At 43.6% G+C, this 24,936-nt stretch overlaps 1 protein-coding gene and 1 pseudogene across 2 annotated transcripts in view; both read right to left on the bottom strand.

Annotated features, from left to right (window-relative positions):
* Positions 1 to 11,398, bottom strand: part of MTHFD1L (methylenetetrahydrofolate dehydrogenase (NADP+ dependent) 1 like) — a 165,559-nt gene extending 154,161 nt beyond the window's left edge. Inside the window, exons 1-7 of one of the 2 annotated variants that reach the window (XM_068420859.1) lie at positions 11,280 to 11,398; positions 10,040 to 10,124; positions 6,619 to 6,669; positions 6,488 to 6,541; positions 3,687 to 3,811; positions 2,434 to 2,534; positions 1,385 to 1,509 (exon numbers count right to left, since the gene is read on the bottom strand). In XM_068420859.1, the coding sequence (XP_068276960.1) occupies positions 1,385 to 1,509; positions 2,434 to 2,534; positions 3,687 to 3,811; positions 6,488 to 6,541; positions 6,619 to 6,669; positions 10,040 to 10,124; positions 11,280 to 11,398 (660 nt within the window). Of the gene's footprint in view, positions 1 to 1,384; positions 1,510 to 2,433; positions 2,535 to 3,686; positions 3,812 to 6,487; positions 6,542 to 6,618; positions 6,670 to 10,039; positions 10,125 to 10,758; positions 10,767 to 11,279 lie in introns of those variants that run through there. The other variant, XM_068420942.1, reaches the window with a different exon arrangement.
* A 2,353-nt stretch (positions 11,399 to 13,751) lies between these two features.
* The window catches only part of LOC137665418 (pleckstrin homology domain-containing family G member 1-like), a 54,105-nt pseudogene continuing 42,920 nt past the window's right edge, over positions 13,752 to 24,936 (bottom strand).

Here is a 24,936-nt window from a genome sequence, read left to right as displayed (position 1 = left end):
TGGGAAGACTGATGTTCAAAGCCTCAAACTGCCTCCTGCTTAGGCCTCCTATTCTGTTTCCCATCAGTGACCTGCTGCGAGAGGTAAGCTATGGGGAATGCCAAAAAGCAAAGTATGATTATGGGAAAGCATCTGGACGGAAGGAAACAGCTCTCTCTCCAGCGTATCGACAGCACTGCACAAGCAGCTCTGGCCTGGCCCAAGCCTTTTGCTGCAAAGCAGTGGAAACACCTCTGGCCACCCCGTGACCCACCCCATCCAGCCCACAGCAGTCCTCGAGCACAGCCCCAAGCAATGAGAAATAATTAAAGAATGAGACACAGCTAGTATTAAGTTCAGAGTGCTCCCATCTCCGAGAGAGACATATGTTTCCTAAGTCCTGTCAGTTACTTAAAGCACAGAGCTGAGACAAGCCTGACAAAAACATCCGCAGCTGTGAAAACACTGGTCTGCCAGAGAACTTTCTAACTATCACAGCTGCTTAAACTTACTTCCTCCTCCTGTCCTTGTGGTTTTCCTTCAAAACCCAGAGGTTTGACACTATCATTGTGCATTGGCTGCCACCTCGTGGCATGTGCTATCAAATGTAACACCACAGCTGTCCCTTGCACCTCACCCCTACAGCGCTTGCGGACAGCCCTGGAGTACGTGCACCTCTTCCACAGCTAATATCTGAAGCCCTCTGCACATGCCCAAGGGACAACACATTCCCAGCTGCATTATTCTATGAAATTTGGGACTAAGGAACAAACTGGGAAGTTTGACAGGAAGTCATACCAACTTCTAAGTTGTTGCTAAAAGCTCTGCGAAAAGCAACCAGGAAGACTGTGTAAATTAAATCCTTGAAATTAAGGCTCCTGAATTTCTCTGAATCCTTTCACAGTTCTCTTAAAAGATAAAGATTGTGATCCTCCTTGTTCCAAAAGAGGCAGCATTTACAAACCTTTCAGACACAAATTCAATGAAAGTCATTTCATACAGATGACTATATCACAGGACAAAAAGAAAGCAGGCATCTCTCTCGCACGAAGGGAAAGAAAAAGGGAGACCCAACACATTTGTTTTAAACCGTACCTATTGAATTCTTTCTCACAGCTGCCAGTGCAAAACAATGAAGTTATAGCAGCTGCTGCTACATATGTAATATTCTGGTAGAGGCCCCTGTTTGCCTGACCACCATTTCTGAGCAAGCAGGAAGGAGAAAAGATCCTAACTCACGCTGGTTACGAGTGGGCTCCAGTGCCACCCGTGACTGAAATGATGAGTGTCCCTCTCAGGAACAGCAGCGAGGGGGAGCAGTGCCGGGCAGGTGGCCGACCGGGATGCCCGGACGGCGGGGATGCAGGACGACCTGTGGGCACTGGGCAGACAGAAGGCCACTCACCTTGGCCTGCAGCTGAGGGGCTTTCCACTGGCAGCTCATGGTGGCCGCTCCCTCCCGCTGCAGCATGCACTGCAAGGCGGCGCCCGCCGCCCCGCCGGCTCCCACCAGCAGCACCGTCTTTCCACCTGCGTGACACAAGGCAAGTCGTTCAGCCGCCCTCGGCTGCAAAGGCTCTAGCACCAGGCTCCACCGGGCCGCAGAGCTGGAGCGTCTACGTGAAGTCCCCCGCCTTAACCCGTCCACCCCCTACCAAAGCCCTCCACAAGAGCCACCAAAGCGGCTCACGACAGGACAGCGCCATGTGCCTGCACAACCACAGCAGCTGGGGCATTATGGGCAACTCTTTAGCAGCCTACGCAGTAAGACAAACCACAGGTTTTAAGTTGTTTCCTGAAGACTCTAATTTGAGTAAGCAAATACTGCTCTTCCAGTTTCCTGGTATTTTATTTGCACAAACCCTTTCATTTGTATTTGTTACTAAGTACATTTGACCTCCTGTTTACAGTTCTGTTATAGAAATCCTTGTCTCGACACTATAGGAGAGACTACTTCTGAAATGCTGCCTTAAACTAACAGCATCTTCACACACTGTAAAGCCACTTGTTTAAATCTGCCATTTCAACGTTAGCATTTACACAATACAAGCCAAACCAAAAGATTCACTCAGCAGTTATTTACAGGCAGACCTGGATTTCTCCAGCTGTTCACATTAATCAAAATTGCCAAGTGAAATCCCTAAGCGATGGTTGTATTTTTGGTTTTGGAGACTCAGACATCTCGGGTGGTTTCAGTGAGATTAAATCTTCTGATGGCAGGTAATCCCTGCCTAATCTCCAAAATCTATAGGACTGAGACCCATTTCTGCAAATATTACATTCAGATCTCTCTGAGGTTTCTCACTAGCAGGAGACAAATATATGTTGGGTGGGAAAAGAACACAACCCAGAAAACACAACAGGGTGAGATTACATTTGTCTCTCAGACAGGACTAAAACTGAGAAAATTAGTTAGGCTAAAATTAATGTAACAATTATGATAGAAGGTCTCACCTAAATCTTCAAGAAGCTCCATCACAGCACACACTGGAGGAGGAACTAGACAGTCATAGGCATCGCCACGTACCAAGCGTCCTAGGTTTACATCAGATAATCTGCAGTGGAAAAATATGGTAGTTTAAAAAAAAAAAAAGTTTGTGTAACATAAATCCTCAGTAAAACTTGTAACACGGCTAACAGCTAATCCCAAGAGCAAACACATCTCATAAAAGCAAATCCTTTGATAGTCATGTACTGTGGCTAATTTGTATCATCCCACATCCCAATTAGACAAACACTGAGCCTCAAGAGAGGCCAGGAAAGGGATCTGTGAGTTAGAACAAGTAACACCAGCCCACGACACACAGGCACCTCTTTACTGGTCACAGTGGGCTACCCACGGCACACTGGGCCAAAACACCTCAGTGGCTGCGGTGGAACCAGACTGGTGCTGCCAGGGCCAAGCGGAGCTGGAGGCAATACATCCTTCTGGGCTCAGGCTGGCTTGCTGGGGGGAACTCGGGTGTTTCCATGCTGCACTGCATTCTCTCTCATACACAAGGCTCTGAATTTTCCATTCTCTGCCTATCTCCTGTACTCCAGATGGCGGAAAAGTAACTAATTTGCAAGATTTACAGAGTTTTTTCCCTGATATGATAAAAAAAAGGAGAAATGAAAGAAAGAAAAAATAATAATAATAAAAATGGGTAACAGTCTGCAGTTGAGAGCAGGAAGGCTGCAAAAGCAGCAAACTGGTAACCCAGACACCTAAATTATGCCAGTGGTCTCTCCAGAGAGCAGCGCAACTCAAGACTGATTGGAAAGTCGTGCTAATGGGTCCAAACTACTATAGCCTACTCTCCCACTGCGAGGGAGTGCTGTAAGGAAGTTAAAACCTCCTCTGCAACTTTGCAATCAATCCTTCTTGTGAAAATTTTGGGGTTTGTGTTCAGTACTTTGTGACTACCATTTGTATTCCTGCAGTACTGAAATACCTTAAGTACCATCAGTAAATCAGAACTTTGTTTTTGATTTCTTTGAAAAGACCATGTCCTGAATATACGGTATATAAAGATTAAAAAGATAATGATCAAAATGACTTCAGCAAAAGAATTCTCATTGATTCAGCAGCATCTTTTATCACTGCTCAATAGCACAGCTAGACACATAGACTCAGGAATCCATTAATGAAAAGCACAGAGGAAAATTGATTTTACAGAGCCATCAGCCTTGTGTCTGCTAATATTATTTCTCAGTGCTTCACTTACCCATCCACATCCTTCTCTGGTTTCACAGCGTTTAATACCTTACTGCTATATAAGCTTTCTGGGAGGTCAAGGGCAAGGCCCTGCACATTGGGATCCTCATTAAGTCTCAAGATTTCATTGACAATCTAGGAAGTTAATAAAAAGCATTAAGGATCAGAACAGACAAAAGAAGTATCTAATTAGAAGGGGATAAAACCTTTATTTTAAAACTACCTTAGGGCCACCTTTGCTTCCCTAACATATTGCTGCAATGTCTAAACGAAAAAGCAACCACCTGCTTTCCTTGTTTCATATTTCCATGGCTTACCAAATTAAGCCACCATGAGTCTATTGCAAACATTTTGCAAAGCCAACACATATTATGTGACATTACGCTGCCAAAAGCATTTTGTCTTTCACTGTTCCAAATCTCAGCAAAAGCTCGACACTGTAATGGCTTCAGAAGATGCTTTTAGAAATAAGAAGCCTTGGTTAAAACATAGTTCAAAACAGGACAAGATTGCATCCCAACACAGAACAGGGACAAAAAGTTGTAACACTGGAAAAAACAATTATACAACAGAAAAATCATTTTATTAAACCAGCATACATTGTTACCAATTTTCCTTCTCAAATCACCCTGATCCTAAGAGCTGACAGTCACCTTGTGAAGAATTGTTATTTTGAAAAGGCACTGCACAAAAGTTCATCAATTTCAAGTACTGAACCAGATGCAAGTTCAAACGTTTTATAATTGGTCATATTTGACATCTGAGGCTGTACTACCTACCCTTGATTGCTTCACCTCTAAAGTGCACCACTGATCCATAGTGATATATGCTATTCTGCTGTGACCATGAAGAATACAATGGAATAAAACATGCTGAAGTTTTCTCATATGAGAAATGTCATGTGAGCACATCTTTCCATCATATAAATAAAATCAGTGTGCAATCACCACAAAGCTGTATAATTTAATTGGTTTAATATCCAACAGAAAATGAGTATAAGTTTTTTTTTCCCTTAGCTAATATCATGCCTTCCTAAAATGCTTTTCATGTAAACTATTCAATATAATTGTGAACTCCATTGCACAAACACTTGATATGCAATCAACATTAAGCTAGGGGAATTTGGTAGGGGCTAGACCATCTGCAACTCTGAACCAAGAGAATGTCCTACTTTCGTGTTAAGAAAGATTATACAAGCATGTCACTGGTATAGAAATGCCCCTTTAGTTTGCCGACTTCTGAGACAGAAACAGGCATATACAGATATAAAGGCCCTGTGCCATTTTACAGCAATATGGCTGGTAGACATTCTAACAGAAAGTAAGGATGAGTGCATACACCAAAATACGGATGTGAAAACATCCACATTTTGCTTAAAAAATCCTGAGATGCTACAAAATGTTGGGAGCCTACACAGCAATTAAAGGAAACATAGTTCATAAATAGCCCAAATCTAATGTACTTCAAACTATATTCCTGGTTCCTGGGAAAATAATTCAGTTTTCCATTTTTGCTGCATTTTACTCTAATTCAGCTTTCCATCATCACAGCCTTTAAAACACCTACAACCCATGCAGGGTAAAGCAATCTTGTATTAACTTGCCTTCACTGTACACAGGCTGTTACGGCAGAACAGAAAGTGCACGGTGTTGAAATCCCTCCCACCTTCCCAAACCAGGGAATGCAAGCCAGCATGTGGATTTTAACAGACGAAAAAAAGCTTTTTCATAGTGAGCAAGCAGGAGAGTAGGCAAACCGTTATGAACTTTATTGAAAGTAACTTTATTCAAATAACAAAAATACCCTGCTTTTCTCTTTACTTACACAGCTCAGCCACTTCCTAAGATACTACACTCCAAAGTAACAGCAACTACTGCTGCAAACTCACTATATTTTACCTGTTTCCTATTGTGTTACTCAGCAGATAAAACTCATTTACCAACAGCAAAGTGTATTTGGTCTTCATTTCAAACACCCACCCTTCTTAAATGGGTAGCCGACTATTCATCATCCACAAAACTGGACTCCTAAAATTCTTCACAGTAAGTTCCTCTCAATATATCTGGAAGCTGTTCTTGAGATTACAGTGCAAGCCAGTAACATTTTCAAAACAAAGTGTACCAAATACAGAACAGTACACGAAACTCACAAGCCTGCAGGATTATCAGGCTCACCAAGCACAAGGAGGCCAGCTGGGAACGGTGGCATCTTTTACTACACATTCCTTTGCTGTTTTTACTTTCAGATGCCGCAGGACCATGTATTAATATGGCTTGCTATATTTAAAACATACTTGATACTAGTGCTGTGCCTCCAACCTAATGCCTTTCACAAGGTAAGAATTCAGTCCTCTAGTTTGGGGTGGATGATTTTTTTAATACATACTTTAAGCATTACAAGATCAATAAACAGGCAAATAAATTCAAACCCTTCCCTCTCTAAATCAATTAATCCTTAATTTTCCTTTATAACTTGGGCAAGAATCAAGTACAGCAACAGGAGCAACTGTGGGAGATTGGATACCCATGCTGGTATGAGGGGACGCTGCAGTTAAATACCAGACGTGAAAACAAAACGTTACTCTGCTGATTCTGCCTCAGCTTGCCAGGGGACAGCAGACGAGCCCATTAATTAATTCTCTTTTTTCCCACGCTTGCCAGTAGCGGGATAATACTTGCTACTTGAACTAAGGCAGTCCCAACCCTGATTTGAGTTAATAGAGATCAGTTCAAAGTGATAATGAATGTCAGCAACAAATGTAAGTTTATGATGAAAGCGAAAAAGGAAGAGTCCTTCAGGTACTGCAGTTACCTCATCCTTGCTGCTGCCTTCAGGGAGACAGATGTGAATAACATGTAGACCAACCTGCCAAAAGAAAATACTTATAATTACCAAAGGCAAGTAGCGCATGATTAATAACAAGTGTATCGGCTAAAGCTTACCTCTTCAGCAAAGTTCTTGTTCATTTCTTGAATCAAATGATCATCATGTGCCTTGGGGAACAAAACAGAAACTAAGTTTTAAAATAATAACTTTACACTGAAAAATGTGAGTGCACTAATGCACAGGTCTATGCAAGAAAAGTAGTGAGGATGTTTGTGCTTACTAGCATTCAAATAAATGAAAAGCCAGCAATTCTAAGAAAAAAGCAGAAGGCCAACCAGTGAATTTATTTTGGCTTGATTAGTTTAAGTGTGTGTTGATATTAGTCTGGCTTTTATTGACAAGAGTGGCCATTTCCTTAACATAAGTTTACCAAGTAAGAAAGGTATCAGTCTGTATGTGAAGATACTGTTCTCCATCCAACCATGTAACAAGGATGAAATAGGCAACAGCAACACTAGCATTTCCTGCAGTGTCCTCATATCCCCTAACAACACTGGTTTGCCTTGCCACCAAAAACAAGGCGAATCATTATCATCGTATATCACGGCGAGTTCTGTCAATCCAGAAGCAAGAGAAGTTATCGGTTCCTCCCAACTGCCAGCAGGCACCTGGGCTAGGACAGAAGCGTCTCCTGGGCGGGTTTACCTGGGAGACCATCTCACCCAGGAATCCCCCTCCCTGAAGTCTCTACACCTATAAGCACCATATGTATATTACGATATTTCATTGTAATAATTACAATTTAATTTTACTCTTCAAGTTACTCTTGAATCTTAGGAGGATCTTCAAATATTTTCATATATTCTAACAATAAAACTGAGAATTCAATATCCAGAACTAGAAACCTCCTACCAACAGATCAGTGAGGGTTCCACCCTCAAAAATGTTAGTGGCTTCATAACAAAATAAATAAAACACTTCTCACAGCTATATGATTATATATAAAACCTGTCTTCCAACCCAGACAACAGGACTGAAATAAATAATTTTAAAAGGGTTTGCTACAATTTCACAAACACCTTCTACGTAGCTTTTTCCACAGGACTCAGTGCCAGTGGCTTCCCGTCAGAGCTGAGCTGCTCACTTCGTGGTTGGCTGCCAGCGCTGGCTTCGACTGTCCTAGAATCACCCAAAATTATTTTGGTTCAAGCCCGTAACAATTTACCAACCTGTTAATCCCAAATGATTCAAGACTGCTGACAATGAAAAAAAGAGCATTTAAAAGGACAGGCTCCGTGGAGAGAGGCAGCTCCTGAGAAGGGATGAGGGCTTGCCCTCCATCGCCTGGCTCCCTCCCCCAGCACAGCACTGCCTGCATCCCTGGCACCGTACTACCAGTCTCCTACTCCCCGAATCTGTGAGCTGGGGGCGAGGGGCAGCACAGAGGCTGCTGCATTGAGAACACATGTGGAGCTCACACTGCAGTGAGGGAAGAAACGGGATTAAGGACAGCTCAGCAGCTGCTCCCCTACACCAGTATACATGGAACTGTATCCCCACACTGACATGTAACCACCAGGACTGCCCGAGAGGTTTAACTGGGACGGAGCCAGTGGCAGTACCACACTGTCCTCTGTAATGTCCCTGCCCCTGCGGCACTGGCTGGTGAACACTCACCTCGTGCAGGCACAGAAAGTCTCTGCCCCGAACCGGTTTCCATCACAACCCGCGGAGCAGCACAGGCGAGGCCAGAGCTCAGGACATGGACTGGCAGAGTGCAGGCGCAGGGCAGGGGAGCCAGAGGTGCTTCACTGAGCTTTTCAGGGAAACAGCTCCACTGCTAAGCAGGATCCTGCCACCATATATTAGTTTTCAACTTCAACAAAATTAAGAAGCAGCTACCAATCATTTTTTGCTGTTGCACAGCTCCAACCAAGGTTCAACACGGGTAATAAGCAATGCACGTATCAATCTCAGTATCGGTTCAGGTTCAGATGGCTCGAGAGGAAAAGAACACATATAGAACCATTCCAGAGCGGGCTCAGTCTGCTACTCCTCATTCCCAGTACTCACGGTGCCACATTACACAACCATGACCAAATCCCAAAACATTGATGTAGATGCACCCCAATTGATATTAAAAGTGAGCAGGAACCTCCCCCTCCTCACACAATGCTCTCTCCATCCTAACAATATCCCTTGCCTTGTGCCAGGGTAAAACACTCATATGGCCATGCAGAAAACCAGACTTGGGGTCTAAAGTGGCTGAAAGAAAGCCTCCCCAGACTCCTCCAGCCCAGGGTGGCAGCCAAGGGTGGATCACTGCCCCAGTCCAGCTCACGGTACAACTGGATGGAGACAAGACAGGAGTGAGAAACAAGAGGTCACTGAGAAGACAGGTCACTGCTTTTCAGCAGTCCTTAAACTTATAGCCTTAGAGGGCTATTTGAAAACATTAACCAGGGAGGGTAAGAGATGGGAGAGCTTGTTCAGTCAGCCTCGCTAGAAGACCTACTGAAATAAACTTAGTGCTGCATTTCTTAGATTTGCTATTAGTACATAAAAAATATTTATAATTAGGTTTTAAAATTAAAACCTACTGGGTCAGAGATTTAGTGTGCGCCCACTCAAAACCAACATCACCGTCCTAGGAAAGAGGACAAAAACATGTTCACCTGCACAGCTCTGGGTCCCACTCTGAACGACAAACAACCCCGGCTTCTTGGCCTTGAAACCTTAAGAAATCTCAAGGGGAACAGCTCTCAGCTTTGCAGGGAGACCAATCCTCATCTACGAGTTTGATTGCCTGTCTCAAAGATAGCAGCACCAGTGGGATGGAAAGGAAAGCTCTTCACGGCGTTAGTAATACAACAGCTCTCAATTACTATGAGATTGCTTCACCTTAGAAAGCACTGCTACTTCTAAAGGATACTGACATTTTACACAGAGCACCTATTTCACACTGGTCCTTTTGAGCAGACTGGGACTTTTCATTGTGGTTTTCCTCTCCTTAGGACAGCAGTAATGCAGTCATAAATTACAGCGGCCCAAAGGCAACACGGCTGGCAGGAAGCAGCAGGGTCTCTCCTTAACCCTGGCAATGTTATTTCAGGGGTGGGAGGTGAAAGGAGGCCCACGTTTTCAGGCAACGTAAACACGTTTTTCAGGACTGCAACAGAAGCTTCAAGCTAAATAAAGGTCGAGAACAACTGCTTTGACTTCAACTGAATTATGTCAGTCAACTTAGACAACCCGTGAGAAAAGACAATCTGTACATACAATGGGGAAGATAACTTTAGCAAAAGGAGGAAGGGATAAAATTGTTCCCTTCCTTTGCAAACCTTTCCCACAGCCTGAAGTTTGCTGTGGCTGTTTCAGGCCTGCAGAAGGGCAATCTACAGTCTGGTGGAATTACCTCCTCCTATCCCTCTGAATAAAAGTTACTTTCTGCATCGTGTGCTTCTGAAGTTTCAGACAAGCAACGGTACCAAAGGGGATCTCCCACAGCCGCCGAGCGTACAGACAGACATACTTCACCTGGATAATGGCAAGCATTGGCTCAAGCCGAGGGTTTTCTCTCTTAAGAGAGGCCAAGGAGTTCTTTGCATTCTCGGTGATTTTGCTGCAACAAAATAACAATAAGCAAATCTTTAGCAAAACAAACCTTCCTAACATCAGCAGAAACCTATGTTAGTCAGCAACATGGAATGAATGCTTAGGCACATACGCTTTTATTCACCAAAATTATGGATGGATGTAAACTGTGAAGGCTGGTGTTCAGCAGGCAGCTACAGAAAACCTCAAAAGACCAAAGTACCGTTGTTTTACAGCTATGTGTGTCAGTGCTCCGACATGCCCAAAACTTTATAGCTAGCCTATGCTATTTCACAAGAAGGCTTGTCTAGCCTCGCCATGGGAAGCGCAGCAGGGATCCACCACCCCGAGCCCTCGGCTCAGGTGGGTCCTTCGTTTCCATACCTGAGGCCCAGGCAGTGACAGAAGCAGAGGCCTGTACACCTGGGGCTGCTACAGCTTAACACAGGCATCACCAGGGCTAACACCAGCAAACCAGCCACCTTCATGGATGCTATTCAGAGCTGTGGGCAGCAGGGAGACAAGAGGAGCCCTGTTTGCCACGCTGCCTCTTGGAAAAACTGCTGGCAGCCAGGCACTGGCGTTGCTTTCTGGAAGAATGTTCTGGATAAGTGGCTGCCGGCCCTCCTCTGGTACCTTCTGCAGACACAGACGGTACTTACCCAGAAAGGGAAGGAGGAGACCCCCTGAAAGGTGTCTGTCTGTTTGTCCCCCAACAGCAGGCAAGACTAACAGGAAAACACAGCCTAGAGCAGTTTTTTGCTACCTGATAACCCTCCCCCTTGCAGAAGCCAAAGACCAATTCAGGTCAGTGCAGGGGCAGACAAATTGCCCCAGTTGAGGCTGAAGGAGCGGGGGGCGGAACGAGGGACGACATACATGACACGTTTTCCAGGCCGATGTCCATGCGCTGCCTCACCTGAACCCCCGCCACACAAATGCCGTAACACAAAAAGCCACGGCAAAAAAAACCGGCGGCTGCGGAGAGGGGGGGACGGGACATTTTACCACGAGGTCGCCTCCCCTCCCCGCTGGGGCATCACACCCCAAAAAACAACCCGACGCACCCGCTAAGGAAACATCCTTCCCCCCGAAATCCCCTTTACTCCCCCTCCCTCCACACCGCCCCCCCCGCCCCGGGGTTGCATCAGCCGGCGCCGCCTCCCCACGTTGCGCCTCTTACCGCGCCGCCGCCGCCGCCGCGCCGCCTCCCCGCACCCGCCGCCCGCACAGCGCGCGGCTCGGCAGCACCGTGGCTCGGAGCGCCGGGGCCAGGCAGCGCCGCAGCGCCGCGGTCCTCATCCCTCCGCCGGGAGCCGAAGCGGCAGCAGCGCCGGGACCGGGGAGGGGAGCGGGGCGAGGGCGGTGCTCTCCCAGCTACTCTCCGCGCACCGCCCTCGCCCCGCTCCCCGCCCCGGACCCGGCGTCCAGCCCCTTTCGCTTCCGCTTGCCTGCAAGAACCCCCCCCCTCAAATCACCCCCAAACATCATCTACGGACCGACAGAAACCACCATCTCCCCTCCCCTTTCCCCACTCCCATGAACGGAACACGAAGCTTTTGCATACTCAACGTTTATTACAAATAGTATGAAATGGTCCCTGGGAGAAGTTACACACTACTCCCCTTCTTCTGTTTCTGTGGGGTTTCTTTCCCCCCCAGCCCCAACTCCACTGATTGCATGAGATGCGAGTTAAACAACATTACCCTAGCCGTTTAAACACATCTAGAGTAAAGCACAGATTTAACTTCATATTTACAATACTTTACAAGCTATATTAAATAAATACGGGTTCTGCTACATTTCGCTGTCTTAAATATGTACAACATTATTTCTCGATCGGATTTTACTAGGTAGATGCTGGTCCTATCACAGCAGATGTGCTGACTGTAACAAGTCTCCCTGTGGTACGAGCTAGTAAGTACCATGACCAACCAGCCCTCAAAACCACAATTCCTAGCCCACGCAAGATATGTGCGGTAAATAATTTAATCAGTTCTAACAAATTCAAGTCCTTAAATCTTAGTCTACAAGTAATTAGCTGTACACTGATAACTTCAGGTTTTCCTCATGGTAACCAGTGTAGTAAAGAGTCGGCTGTTCTGGAAGTACAGTGCTCTGTAGCTGAGGGGAGTGATTAGTAAAAACAGTACCTCAATAAAACTCCTTTATTTAGTGATATGTTTAACTCTGTACTGGCTTTATCCACATAATCTGAAGAATTCGAGCACCAAAAAAGAGCAATCGTCACACAAGATGATCGGTGTAGACACATTTAGGCTTCCGTTTAGGTACAATGTTTCCAAGTAACAGAATCCAAAGCTGTGCAACAAAGATGACAAAGGGGAGTAAACGTGCACGGTATTGGAAAGCCTGTTCCTGTTGTAAATGGCAGCATTTATTGTACACATTATTTGCAAAAGAATGGAATGTATTCTCATTTTTTAAGCTACTTTTATTGTACATAAACTGGATTAGAGTCAGCCCCGGCTGGTTCAGAAAATACATATTTTACTTCTTTGCCAGGAAGGGTCACTTCCTACTATGGGAGACACGTTCCTGGGGGAAGGCAGCTTGTCACTCAGCTGAAACACCCTCTGGGCCACACATGCCACACGACTGATATTTCACCCAAGCATCCAGCCAAGCCCCATTCTCTCTCGGCGTTACTGACTTTGGGCCTTGAACAAATGCCCTGCCGGCCACTGAGCATAAAACACAGCTACTCAACAATTTTACACCCAGTGGCTTTCCACTGCTGGGCTCTGAGCTACAAGACACTCAAATTTTGCCTGCCTGTCACAAACACCACCATTGCTGGAGGTACCAAACTCAGTCTAGCCATCCTCACAAGCAGCGGAGTTCCCCTGTTACTGCCCAAAACATCCTCCAGGCAAGGACTGTGTCACATCCACAGATTCACATAAAAAGCTGCCACTGCCCATCCTCTACCTACTGTGCAGTTACAGAACGCAGAAAAGGCTTCAGACACAGAGCTGTCAGTCTGGCACCCCTCACAAGCACTAGGACTATGTGTTGTTTAAAACATAAGAAGCCTGTTCTAAAGTAATGTAGCGTACGCATTGGTCCCATACACTTGGAATCAAGTCTGTCGAAAAGAAACGTGCCAAAAGTATGTGCAATTGCACACGTAGCGTGTTGGTGTATTTACCAGAACCCTGCTCAGAAATCTGCACAGTCACAGGAGCAGCTGCTCAGCTAAATGCTCCCATATGTAACCAGTGTGATCACGTGGGTATTTTGGACGCAGAACACTGGTCACCAACTTGGAAGTCCAAACACTACAGTTTCCCCACGATAAAATGGTTTAAGAATCAAATGGCATCACACCTGGTTTGATGGTAAGAATCAAAGGGTATCTCACCTAACAAAGGAAGAGATGCAAAGGTTAAGGAGGAGATGAGAAGTCCACCTTCACTACAGACTGAGACCCCAGACACAGTGCACATATGGCCTTTTTCACTTCCAGGATTCTAAACCATTTTAAAAAAGATACATTTCACATCTGTTTACAATATTACTGTGATACAATGCCTGATTGTGTAATGTTACAGAAATATATGATGCCGGTACTGATTGTCCTAGTATATACTCTGTCACGATAAGGCAGTACAGCTAGAAATTACTGAAAGCATCAAGCAAAGCTACTCGAGCTGAGACACTGAAACTCTTCCCTTAAAGACTGGACAATATTTTGCTGATTCGGAGACGGTACTCTCCACAGGTACCACAGTCGTTCAGTTTATCCGAGTCACTATATGCAGTCAGATAGGGGGTAAGCGCGTGTTTGCTGCCGGCGGACTTCGCAGGAGTACAAGAGACAGTTTTGCCGCAGAGGGTTTCAGAAGGAGCGGCATCTGCGTTACGCAGTTTAGGATCCTATTTCCTTGTTTGGTTCTGAGAGGTCTCCAAGTCAGATCCCTCATCTTCAGACTTTATTTCAACATAGTCATCATCATCCCCTTCTCCTTCTTCAGTATCTTTGAAATTAGAAAAATAGTTCTGAGTTGCCACCTGTACTGTCAGAGGGGAGGCCCTGTTCACTCTCAGGACCTTTTGAGAGTCCTGCAGAATCATATCTGAAGAGTTTTCAGGGATCTGCTTTCTCATATCAGGCCCCGTACATCCCGAAGCAATACCCGGCGTTTGATGGTTGTTGAATCCGAAATTCCTATTTGAATGGAGCTTTTTCTTGTCCATGGAGCTTTTTCTTGTCCATTTCATTAGGATATATGATTGCTTCTCCAGACCTGTTGACCACAATTGAGGAAGACGACTGTGACCTGCTGTATGCCTGTGATTTTACATGCTTACTCTTCTCTCAAGGGAGTTATAGATGTGATCTTGATGTAAATTTTCTTTGTTCGGTTGGCTTATGATGGCGCTCCACCTCTGCGCCGGGACATGCAAACGGTTGGAAATCTGAAGGGAAGACACCGAGCCAGCTGATGGCAACTGCCTTGAATTGCTTTTTATACCAGCTTCTGTACACAAGCTCTTGGACTTTGGGTCTTGGGATTCATGCCACGGAGAGAAGTCGGCCAGCTCACCATTACTGTATGTAGAATGCAAAAGCTAATCCTCTCCTCTTGGGCAGGAGATGCAGCCACGGGCGTGGAATACCTCCTGGCTGATGGCTCCCGAGGGGCGGCCCAGGCTTCCTTCTGGCCCTTAGGTGAACTTTCTCTAAAGACGATTTGGTCATAAAGCTGGGAATATTCAGCTATTCTGGCACCTAGAAAGGAGAGAGAATTAACTTAGCAGAGGCAAGCAATCCATTAGAACGAGTTGCGTGAAAATTTTAAAATCCCCAAACACATTGTGCTGGTCAAGAGAAAAGTTTACAGCTGCGTCAATATCTTCAGCCTCAACAAAGTAACACGAAACAACGGAGGCTGGAAGATCTGTGCATTGCATTGCATTTCAGCACATTGCATTGGAAAAAAGCAGCACAAAATGTCTTGCAACAGTGAATAGTCATACAGGATGCAATGTAGCACACGGTTCAAATAATACACTGCTTGTTTCATGTTAAAATGGAAAAGAACATTCTGAAAATGGCCTAGTAAATAAGATATTTAGGGACTTTTATAAATATCACAAGAAGGCAAGAATGACACTCTAGTGTGTGGAGTCCACTGGCTCCATGTCTCCAATTTGTTTCAATTGACTGCAGACAAAAATAGTTTCAAAGCTGTTGCATATCCACAACTTCGCATATTCATTAGAAAGAGCAAGAAGACCAGCTCTTTCTTATGTGACCCCATTCCTTATAAGTGCGATATAGCAAACCTACATGATTTGTTAGAAGGTGAACATACTTGAAAATACACCTTTTTAGTCAAACTCTGAAGATCACGCTATTAAAGGAAATAACCGCTTTTCTATAAAGAGGCCAATAGTGCTTCGGGCATAAGCTCTATTTCCAGTCTAAGATGAATTGATCTTTCCTGACACTACCCCACTATTTATTCCCAATTTTATCAAGTAACAACAAGAATTTATTGTGATATAAAGGACTATTCATGTTAAAAGCAGTCACAGAAAACTCATTTCAGTGGTAACACAGAAAATGCAATACTGATACTCAACTAGTAAGGTGGGGAAAATTCATAATCTTCCAATTCAGTACACAAATTCATTGAAAGTTACTAAAGAAATATATCTGTATAGAAAGTTACTAATTTCATTGAAAGTTACTAAAAAATATATCCGTACAGAAGTATTTTTGACATACCAATAGCAGGACCACCTTGTTTCTTCTCCTCCAGAATGGCAGTGAGATCTTTGTGTTTCAGTTTGTGTTGTCTGCTAGCTGGCTGTTCCTGCTCTGGACTTTTAACTTTCAAAAGCTGGTTAGCCTTCTTAATTTTTTGACTGTACTGCCTTGCCATCATAAAAACTCTGTTCTTTGTTTTATCCACAACAGCCAAGTCATTTCCCATGCCCTCTGTATGCACACTGGACAGAACACTATTGGCAGATTCATATGGGTTGTCTACAAAAGGCACCTCACTGGAGAAGGAAGATCTGTTCAGACTCATAAAAGAGTTCTCCTTGCACGGTGTAGTGTCTTCAAGCCTGAGATTAGCCTCGCTTAAGGTAGCAGCCCTGGGCTTCACAGTTTTAGGGAAAATAGAAGTTTCTGGCAGAGAGAGAGTAGACACTGAGTACTCTACATCTTTACTCAGTTCACGTGTACTCCCAGCATGCAACCTTTCCTGCATATCATCTTTAGAAACAGGAAAGGCTGCAAGGAGGCGGTCTCTTGTCTTCTCCTCATTCTTCTTGATGTAGTTCTCCAGGTCATTCCAAATCTCATCAGCTTCCTCTGAGAGCTTATCTGCTGCAGACTTATGGGAGAGTGAATCCGAGTTGGAGGAGCTATCTACTAAGCTCAAATAGTCATTGTCAACAGGAACATGACGGCAAGGACTTTCATCTTCACTGAACTGGAGACTCTCTTCAGAGACAAACTGCTGTAGATTGTCACAACATATGAAGTCTTTTTCCAGGCCCAGAAAACTCCGCCTTTTAGAGCATTTTAATGGGTCACATTTAAAATTCAATAGTGGTGTTTCTGGAAGCAGTATGGTGTCATAGATGTTGTCTTCAACGATCCTGAGCTCACCCAAACTTGAAGTAGGTGCTTCTCTACTGAGTAGTATCTCATCCCTACTAGCACGAATGGAGGCCCTGTTTTGATTTGCTGTCCTCTTTTTGGAGGGTGAATCCAAGCTGCTTTTGTCTTCAGCCTCGTAGAGAGAGTCTCTAGCAGATCTCTGGGGACCACAGTCTGTCTCCTCCCTCCTTGTCAGACCCATCAGTTTTAAGTCTTCATAGCTTATATTATCATAAACATGTTCAATATCATCGATGGTCAGCTCCTCTGAAGATTCGAGATACGCATTCATACTGCTCACCTCTGCTCTCTTCACTTCCCTTCGAGAACTGTGCTCCCCGATTTTATACCTTGCGCCAGCTGGACACGTCTTACTTTCACCGGCACTACTGGCCCACCTAACAACTTTGTGACGAGTAGGGCTGGAAGTCTTGTTTTGATGCACTACCCCCAAGTGCCAGATGCATGGACGCCCAGAAGAACCCCTCCTTTCTCCACCAACAGCTGAACTAGCATTGGATGTAGACATCGATGGTACAAACATCTATCATCTTCATCGTCTTCATTCTCATAAGGTGGACGTCAGCTGGGAAACAATGCCTGCCTGATCTGATGGTCAGTCCAGATGTTTCTGACAGAGGTACTTCCCCCCAGGATATTCATGATAAGCGAGTTGCTCTGGGGTGTGCTGAATTGTCTAGGCAACTGTGGCTGTCTAGCTGCGCAGGAAAATGGAAGATCGGTATTTAGCTGGGCTGACTCTTAATCTGAAGGGTCCTTGGAGCTCTGTGGAGATTTGAAATACACAGGTAGCATTAGCCTATCCCCTGCAATAATACAGTGATTCCCTCCGTTCACAGAACTGCCATAGCACCAGGGTGTCCTGCAGCACAGAGTCACGTGGGGATGGGCAGGGTGAGCAGGCCCCTTGCTAGAGAGCCAGGGAGCCAAGGTGGCAGGGCCAGACTACTTTGCCTCCTAATCCTTACCATGGCTCAGAGTTCACTCTTGGCATTTAATAACATCTTACTTCAAATACAAGACGCTGGCTCATGCTAACACATGAGTAATTAAAGGCAAATTTGTTTGGCAGGGGTTAGATTAAACCTTGTATGCTAACTCTGCAGTTTCACAATGGGATTAAGCTGATCTGACTCTGGGCTTGTGCCAAAAGTTTTCTTCTCCTCCCTTTCCCCTTGCCTACAACCCTAGCAGAAAGGTATGTTATGCTCTCTAGCACATGCCACTGAAAATTTCACTGTCTTTTTGGAGTAGCTTTTCATCCAGCTCAGCTAGCGGATCTAATTTACAGCAAGACCACATGCCTGCTAATGCTAACATGAAGGATGCTGTAGATGTTCCTGTTCAGAGGCTGGGAAAGAGAGGGGAAGATAATTCCTTTTGGCTTAAGTTAATGCTGATTGGTTTCGTTGGTTGTTTTTTTCTGCCTGCTTCCAAAAAAATATTTTTTCATCATACAGATGAATATTTCAATGATATGAATATTAATACATGACATAAACAGAAGATGACTTATCTGTCTACCTAGGAAAAACACGATTTCTTTGACATATCTACAATGCATAGCAAAATAGAAGTAAAAAAAAAATTATATACCTGTGTTTCACATTTGTTGAGATTAACACTTCTCCATTTTTCAACATTTTCAGCAGCTTGACTATTAAATCTTTTTCTTCCCCCTTTCGATTTCTGCAGTGAGTTTTGCTGCACTCCCTGTAATTTAAAAGAAAAGAGCAAGGGAGGGGTAATAAAATCTACAGTTCTTTGTACAGCCTTGTTCAGAAGAATTACTAGCAGCTAGGACAGGCCAGGTATCCACACCGGGAGGACAAAACGCTCATGAGTAGTCAGAGCACTGCCACAAGAATGATTCAGAGCTCAGAAAACTTTCTTTACAATAATGAATTAAATGAAATCAATCCATACAGCTTGCCAAAAGGGGTTGAAAGCAGAATCTGTGTATAAAAATATAGATGTAAAAGAATACATAAAATTGGATGAGGGAAATGGCTTAAACTCGCAGCCAAGTTGTAACAGAAGAAGGTGGTCGCACAAAAATTAAATTTTCAAACTTTTTTTTTTTGTTTTAAAATGGGGAGGGGATAGTCTTGCTGTCACTGGCAGTCTTGAAAAGCAGAAAGAGGTCTAAACAAAAATATGCTGTCATCCAACTTCCCGGAAAAAAAAAAAAAAACAACAAACAAACAGAAGGCCAGAATGTTGTATGTTGAGTAGTATTCAAATTAACTCAGAGTGAAGGGCATGCATGGTGGGAATGGCAGGGGGGGAATCTGAGAAGGTATTGTTGCCACACCTAGGATTAAACAGTAAGCTCCTATTATACATTTTTATAGTGGTATTCTTTTGCACTTACTCATTCTTTTGTACTTACTCATGTCAGGAAGTGGGAGAATGACAAGACACTGCACTACACTGATACGAGATACTATTTTATCAAAGATTTACAAAGCAAATCGTGTAATTTCAAAGAGGAAACACGCAGAAGGCTTCAAAAACAACTTCAATAATAGGTTTTGGATAATTCACCAAATAAATGGACCACACAATGATATGACCTCAGCACCAACTAAACCAAAGAAATGGAAAATCTACATTCTTTAATACAGTCACACTTCAAAACTGGGGTTTTAGTCTTTCAAAGTACTACGTAGGTATGGAAACATCACACAGAGTGGGGAAAACTACCACCTATCGAATGACTGTGCAATAGCAAGAGATGAAGATTCTCATCTTCAAAAATCCTACTCACAACATCTCATATTGAAGTTCACATGTTCCTGTCTACTGCCAGCAGCTCGCAGGTCAAGAAACACCACATCACATGTGGCAGTGCCTGAATCTTAACTTAATATTCAAGTCGCTGCTTTGGGCACCTGAAAGGCACTCACTATCTCTGCACGTGGCCTAAAAAGGTTTTTGTCATGGCATCAGCTGGAGAAGCAAGGAAAGGTCAGTTGTGCACAACTGGTAAAAACAACAGCTTTCTGTCAAAATTACGCTTGAGGACTGTAAAGAGCTAAGTAAAATCTCTTGCAAGCAGTGGGGATTTAATCTTATGCATAGGGGCTAATTTTACATCATCTCTGTTAAAATGCAAGAGAGTGTTGTATGATGTCTAAATAAAAATATTTCTAAGGAGAAAGAGTTATAAACACTCGTAAGACATTCCTGCCTCCTTGCAGTTTTACAGATAATTTTAATCCCTCTTCCATCCTCCCCAGGAAAAAAGGATTTTTTTCCCCTCTTTTTCCTACCTGTTCAGACTCTTCTTCATCAGCAGCATCAATCTGTTCCGTAGCAGAAGTCTGGAGATTTTCATCCTGATCACTGCTGTAGGCTGGCTCAATAGACTCTTGAAATTGGTTTTCCAGCTCACTGGGTTCCAAGGAAACCTTCTTCCTAGAATTCAGCAGGGCTTCATTTGATCCTAGTTTGGTGGCTTGAGATAACAGGGCTCCTTCAATACTGATCCGCTTAAAAAAAAACACCACAAAACTTTGTTTAGAAGTTTATAGAGATTTTATATTTTAGTAAGACACTGTTTTATATCAGCCTTACAGGCAATGTTTAAGCTACGTTCAGTTAGCTGCACTGAAATGAGATTTATAAAGAAATAAATAAAACAATCAGTATTTTTCCATAGAATATTTAGAACTGAAAAAATATATGGAAAAACCACCATCCCATTCACGGGCTTCAGTGACATGGCATCCCAGTGAAGTCATATCTAATATACTCTGTTTGTAAATCTTCCACAGACTCACACTTTAAATTCCATCCCAAATAAAAGCCTAGGACCTGAAATTCAACATGAGACTTTCAAACTGCACTGGGAACTTCATTACAAATTCTTACAGAAAATGCAAAAATTAGAAATGCTCATTTCCATCTGCTTAAGCTGTACTGGCTCTGTTTGGTCGTAGATCATGATTTAAATATATGATATATATACCAGAATAAGCTGAAACTTTACAGTCTTATTTAATAAATGCAAAGACATGCTCCAAAGAGTAAACACTATCTTTATACACAGAACTTCCATGATTATAGTGGTATTTTTAAGTACCCTATAGTATTATAAAGTACAACCAATATGTGGATCAGTCTTTTTTTCTTTATTAGATATTCCTGAAATAGTTATCTGTATTTCTATTGCTTTCATTCCAATAATCTTATTGGAGACGCTAAACAACGTTTATGGTTTTGTTTCTGTTCTTAAAATCAACACAACCAGAGAAGATGCAGATTCTACAGTAAATACTGTGCTCCAAGTCATTTGGATGTGCTAAACCAAGAAACAGAAGAAATGGCTTACCTTCTGCATATCTGGACTCATATCTGAAAACAGAAATATATACTTCATCATAAGTGAATAACCAAACTGCTGTCAGCCTATGCCCGTTTTACTGCTACACTAATATCCCAATCATGAATTCCCAAAAGGGGATTAAATGCAGCAGCAATTGAGCAAACTGACTATAGGGTCTCTGATAAAACAGAGTCTGCATGGGTGGCACTTGAGGTCCTGATTTTGCAACACTGATATGATATGGGCAACTACCCACAATGGCCCAGACTCTGTGTGTTCAGTTACCAGTTGCCAGGATGTTCACAGGACCAGAACCCAAATGCACAAAAACAGACGTCAGATTTAAACAATAACATTTTGTTTTCTTTGCACGCTTCCTCCCCCTCCCCCACAACGTGTTTAGGGAAAGTTATAGGAGGAAAGGATCCATCTTTACTTGTTCTACACAGTACAGAAGCACTGCATCAATAAACAGTAGATGAAGTAGCTTACCATTTGACTTCAAAACTTTATGGACTCTAGATGAGGGTTCTGAGCCCATGCAGGGAAGCCAGATTTTCATTTCTTAATCACCCAATTTCCTCACAGAAAAGTACCTGTTGAAGTGTCAAACCTACAGCTGTTACCAAAAAACATACATGGTTTCTTAATGCAATAACAGCTGCCCTTCATACAAGCAGCCACATGTAAATTTTCATCCCATGTTAAGATTCCTGCTTTCAAAAGACTTGGTCATCTCTGCTATTGCTCTAAGTTGCTGGAGGTTTCCTATTAGAAATATGTATGAAGTATCAACAGCTTAGTAGGGCTTTAAAAGTATAATTAGCTGAACATTACATAGCAAGCCATTTGATCAGTATTTTGTATTACTCCTTTTACAGGCAAAGCAGCACCAATGCAATCCTTCAACTCAGAAACAAAGGAAGATGCCTGAAAAGTGATTAAAACTTGATTGTTTTTCAGACACAAATGTTGCTGTGCAATAAATCACTACATCAATACTCTCATGGACCTTGTTTAAGTCATTCCCAATGCACAAGGTTACACACTCCAAATTGGAAAGGTCTTTTAAGTAGCTGAAGAGGGGAAACATGGTGACTGCGATATGAAGTCACCCCAATACACATCTGCAGTGGCTTCAAGAGGAAACTAACAGTAATTATGGATGTATGTTGGAGCTAGGAGAAAAAACCCACCCAAAAGTCACCATAACCACCTCTCAAATCTCTATTATCCATAACGATAATGTTACACTAAGTAAAGATAGTAATCGTGGTTTGAAATAACGAGCCTGTGAGAATCAGGATGGAACCACTTCTGAGACAGTAATTACTTGGGGTGGGGGGAAGAAATGCCAGATTTAAGTAATGTGACTGGCTTTCCTGCATATGCATTCTTTTATCCATTACAAAGTACCAACTGTTCTTTATGCATCCAACGTTAGGAATGTATATCCATGAAATTAAATGCAAACAGTGAATAAAAAAAAAATTACACAAACAACAAATGGTTAATAAGATACTCCACCCATACCTGAGAGTTACTGTGCTGTGTTAAATCTGCGTGGAGTACAGGCTAAAGACCAAGTCCAAGTGTCCAGCCTCACCCAACCCTAAACAACCCTGTTTGTTTTCCCTCTTGTCATCTTGGTGTTAAAGGAGTTTATTCACCTGATTTCCTTCTCACTCTGTGAGAAGCACTGCCTTCTTTAGGCTGGTACGATGATTTCATTTCTCCCTCAGGGCTATAGTGGAAGCCTGGGTGATCTGTGGAACAAGCAGAGTACAAGGAATAAGAGAGTGACAAGGGTGTCACTTCACATGCCTCCACAGCTCTCTTCGGCGGCAGTGCCATCATCCCTTTATGACTGACAAAGTGGCACTTCTTCAGAGGCCGAAGCAACACAAGCAAGGTGGTGTGCTGCTGTAGGGTAGCTGTTAACCACCCAGCCATGGAAACTCTTTGCCCATTTAGTTGTGCCTTGCTCCAGATGGCTAACGCAGCAACATTTATGCACCATCATCGTGTTTAACTGTTTGCCAGTTTCACAGTCAGAGCCTTCCTGACCAATACAACTAAGTAAGTAAATAACAAGCCTGCTTTACTCCAAGACTTCCTCAGCATTTATATCATAGGACTATTGTTCTCATTTCCCTACACTGCTAGGGATCGCTGGCAACACGAAGAGCTAATGCAGCTTGCACCAGCAAAGGCAGCCAGCAGAAGATGCAGCAGCAGGGACAGTGCAGATGGGACTGCACTCAGAGCGCAGACAGCAGCATCACACGCATTCTCTAGCCCTGGCTCCTGGGACACACCCAGGTAAACTCTTCAGACACAAGCACAAGCCTGCTGGGTCCCAGCATCGAGTTTTCTTGGGGCTGCTCTGCGGGTGCAAGTTGCTTTCTACTGTAGCCAGGAGAGCAGCTGCTGTGCTAACAGGACTGCAGGGTGATGGAGGACACCCAGAGCAGCCAGCTGTGCTGCCACTGCAGGGGCAATGGGCTCCCTCGTTTCCCTTCCACGGAGGCTGTGCATAGTGTGGTGAGCAGCCGGCAGCTTCCCTCGCTGTCCTGCAGCTGCAGGTTTGCCAGCACAAATAAGTCATAATGCTGCTATATGTTTCAAGCTGCATTTGCTTATTGCTAGCCCTTCAGTGGGTCCTAGTCAGAAGGAGTTTATGCTACAAAATAGGAGAGATCATACATTTAGTCAGCATGGAATAAGCAAAAGAGAGTGGCCAGAGTTTACAGAGGTCTAATCTGCCTCTTTCTTGCTCATCATGTGACATAATTTGTTGGTTGCAGATCAGTCAGCCCAACGCCTACAGAGCTCCACAGGATCTGCACCCAATTTTGTTTTTTTCCAGCAAGGTCATAATTCAAGGAACATAAGCCTGGCCTTCTTCCATCTCAGATGAAACCAACTGTTAAAGCCAAACTTCTGAATATGGTTTTATAGATTTTGAAAAATTAAAGTGAAAAAGAACCAACTTACATATGGCATCCATTTCTAGAATTGCCTGTTTGGCCTGAAAAAGTAACAAATGAAAAAGTTAAACTGTAAGTAGAAGGACAAATTACATTACATGCATATTACAGATAGCAGTGAGTTTATATGTAAACAAAAGCAAGTTTAATTTTTTAACTAATAAATATGGTTAGCAGCATTATTTTCTGTCTTTCTCTGTGTGCTGGACACGTTACATACGTGATGAAGAATTTTGCTGTCAGGAACTTACCAGAGCTTATCTTCAGGGCTTCCCACAAAACCCTGTTGTTCACTGCACCCACAGCTCTGCCTTCTGTGCCCACCTGCCCTTTTGGCAGCACAAGAGGAGGAGCGTGGACCTATGGCACCACCGGCGTGAGAGATTTCTGGAGGATGCAGCGATGGCACATCTGACCGCAAAAACTACTTTGGCTTCAAAGACAGGGGCTGTGCTGCGCTGAGATCGTGCTGCACATGCTGGGTCTCCTCCATGGGGACACAAACCTCCAGAGATCTCTCTACAAGTTCCAGAATTTAGAGCCATCGATACACCTCTCCATATTGCCGGGATTGGCACAAAACGGGCCCTAGTATCTGGGAATCACAAGTTATTTTGTGATTCACAGAATATTTCCTCCCTAAAAAACAAACACTTTAACTCCTTAATTATGTTTCAATTCTGGAGTCGTTGGTGCAGAGAACACAATCAACCTTACTTCCTTTAAGAGTTTCCTTGAGGAACAGCTATTAAAAAAATAAATCATCATTTGGTTTAAGTAAGATCAAACCAGGATAAAAAGCATCTGATGACTGCTTAAAATTTGTCATATTTCTTAAACAGGAAAAATAATCTGG

The sequence above is a fragment of the Nyctibius grandis genome, chromosome 1, assembly GCF_013368605.1.
Source record: "Nyctibius grandis isolate bNycGra1 chromosome 1, bNycGra1.pri, whole genome shotgun sequence".
NCBI lineage: Eukaryota > Metazoa > Chordata > Aves > Nyctibiiformes > Nyctibiidae > Nyctibius > Nyctibius grandis.
This window is presented reverse-complemented; position numbering and strand designations above follow the sequence as displayed.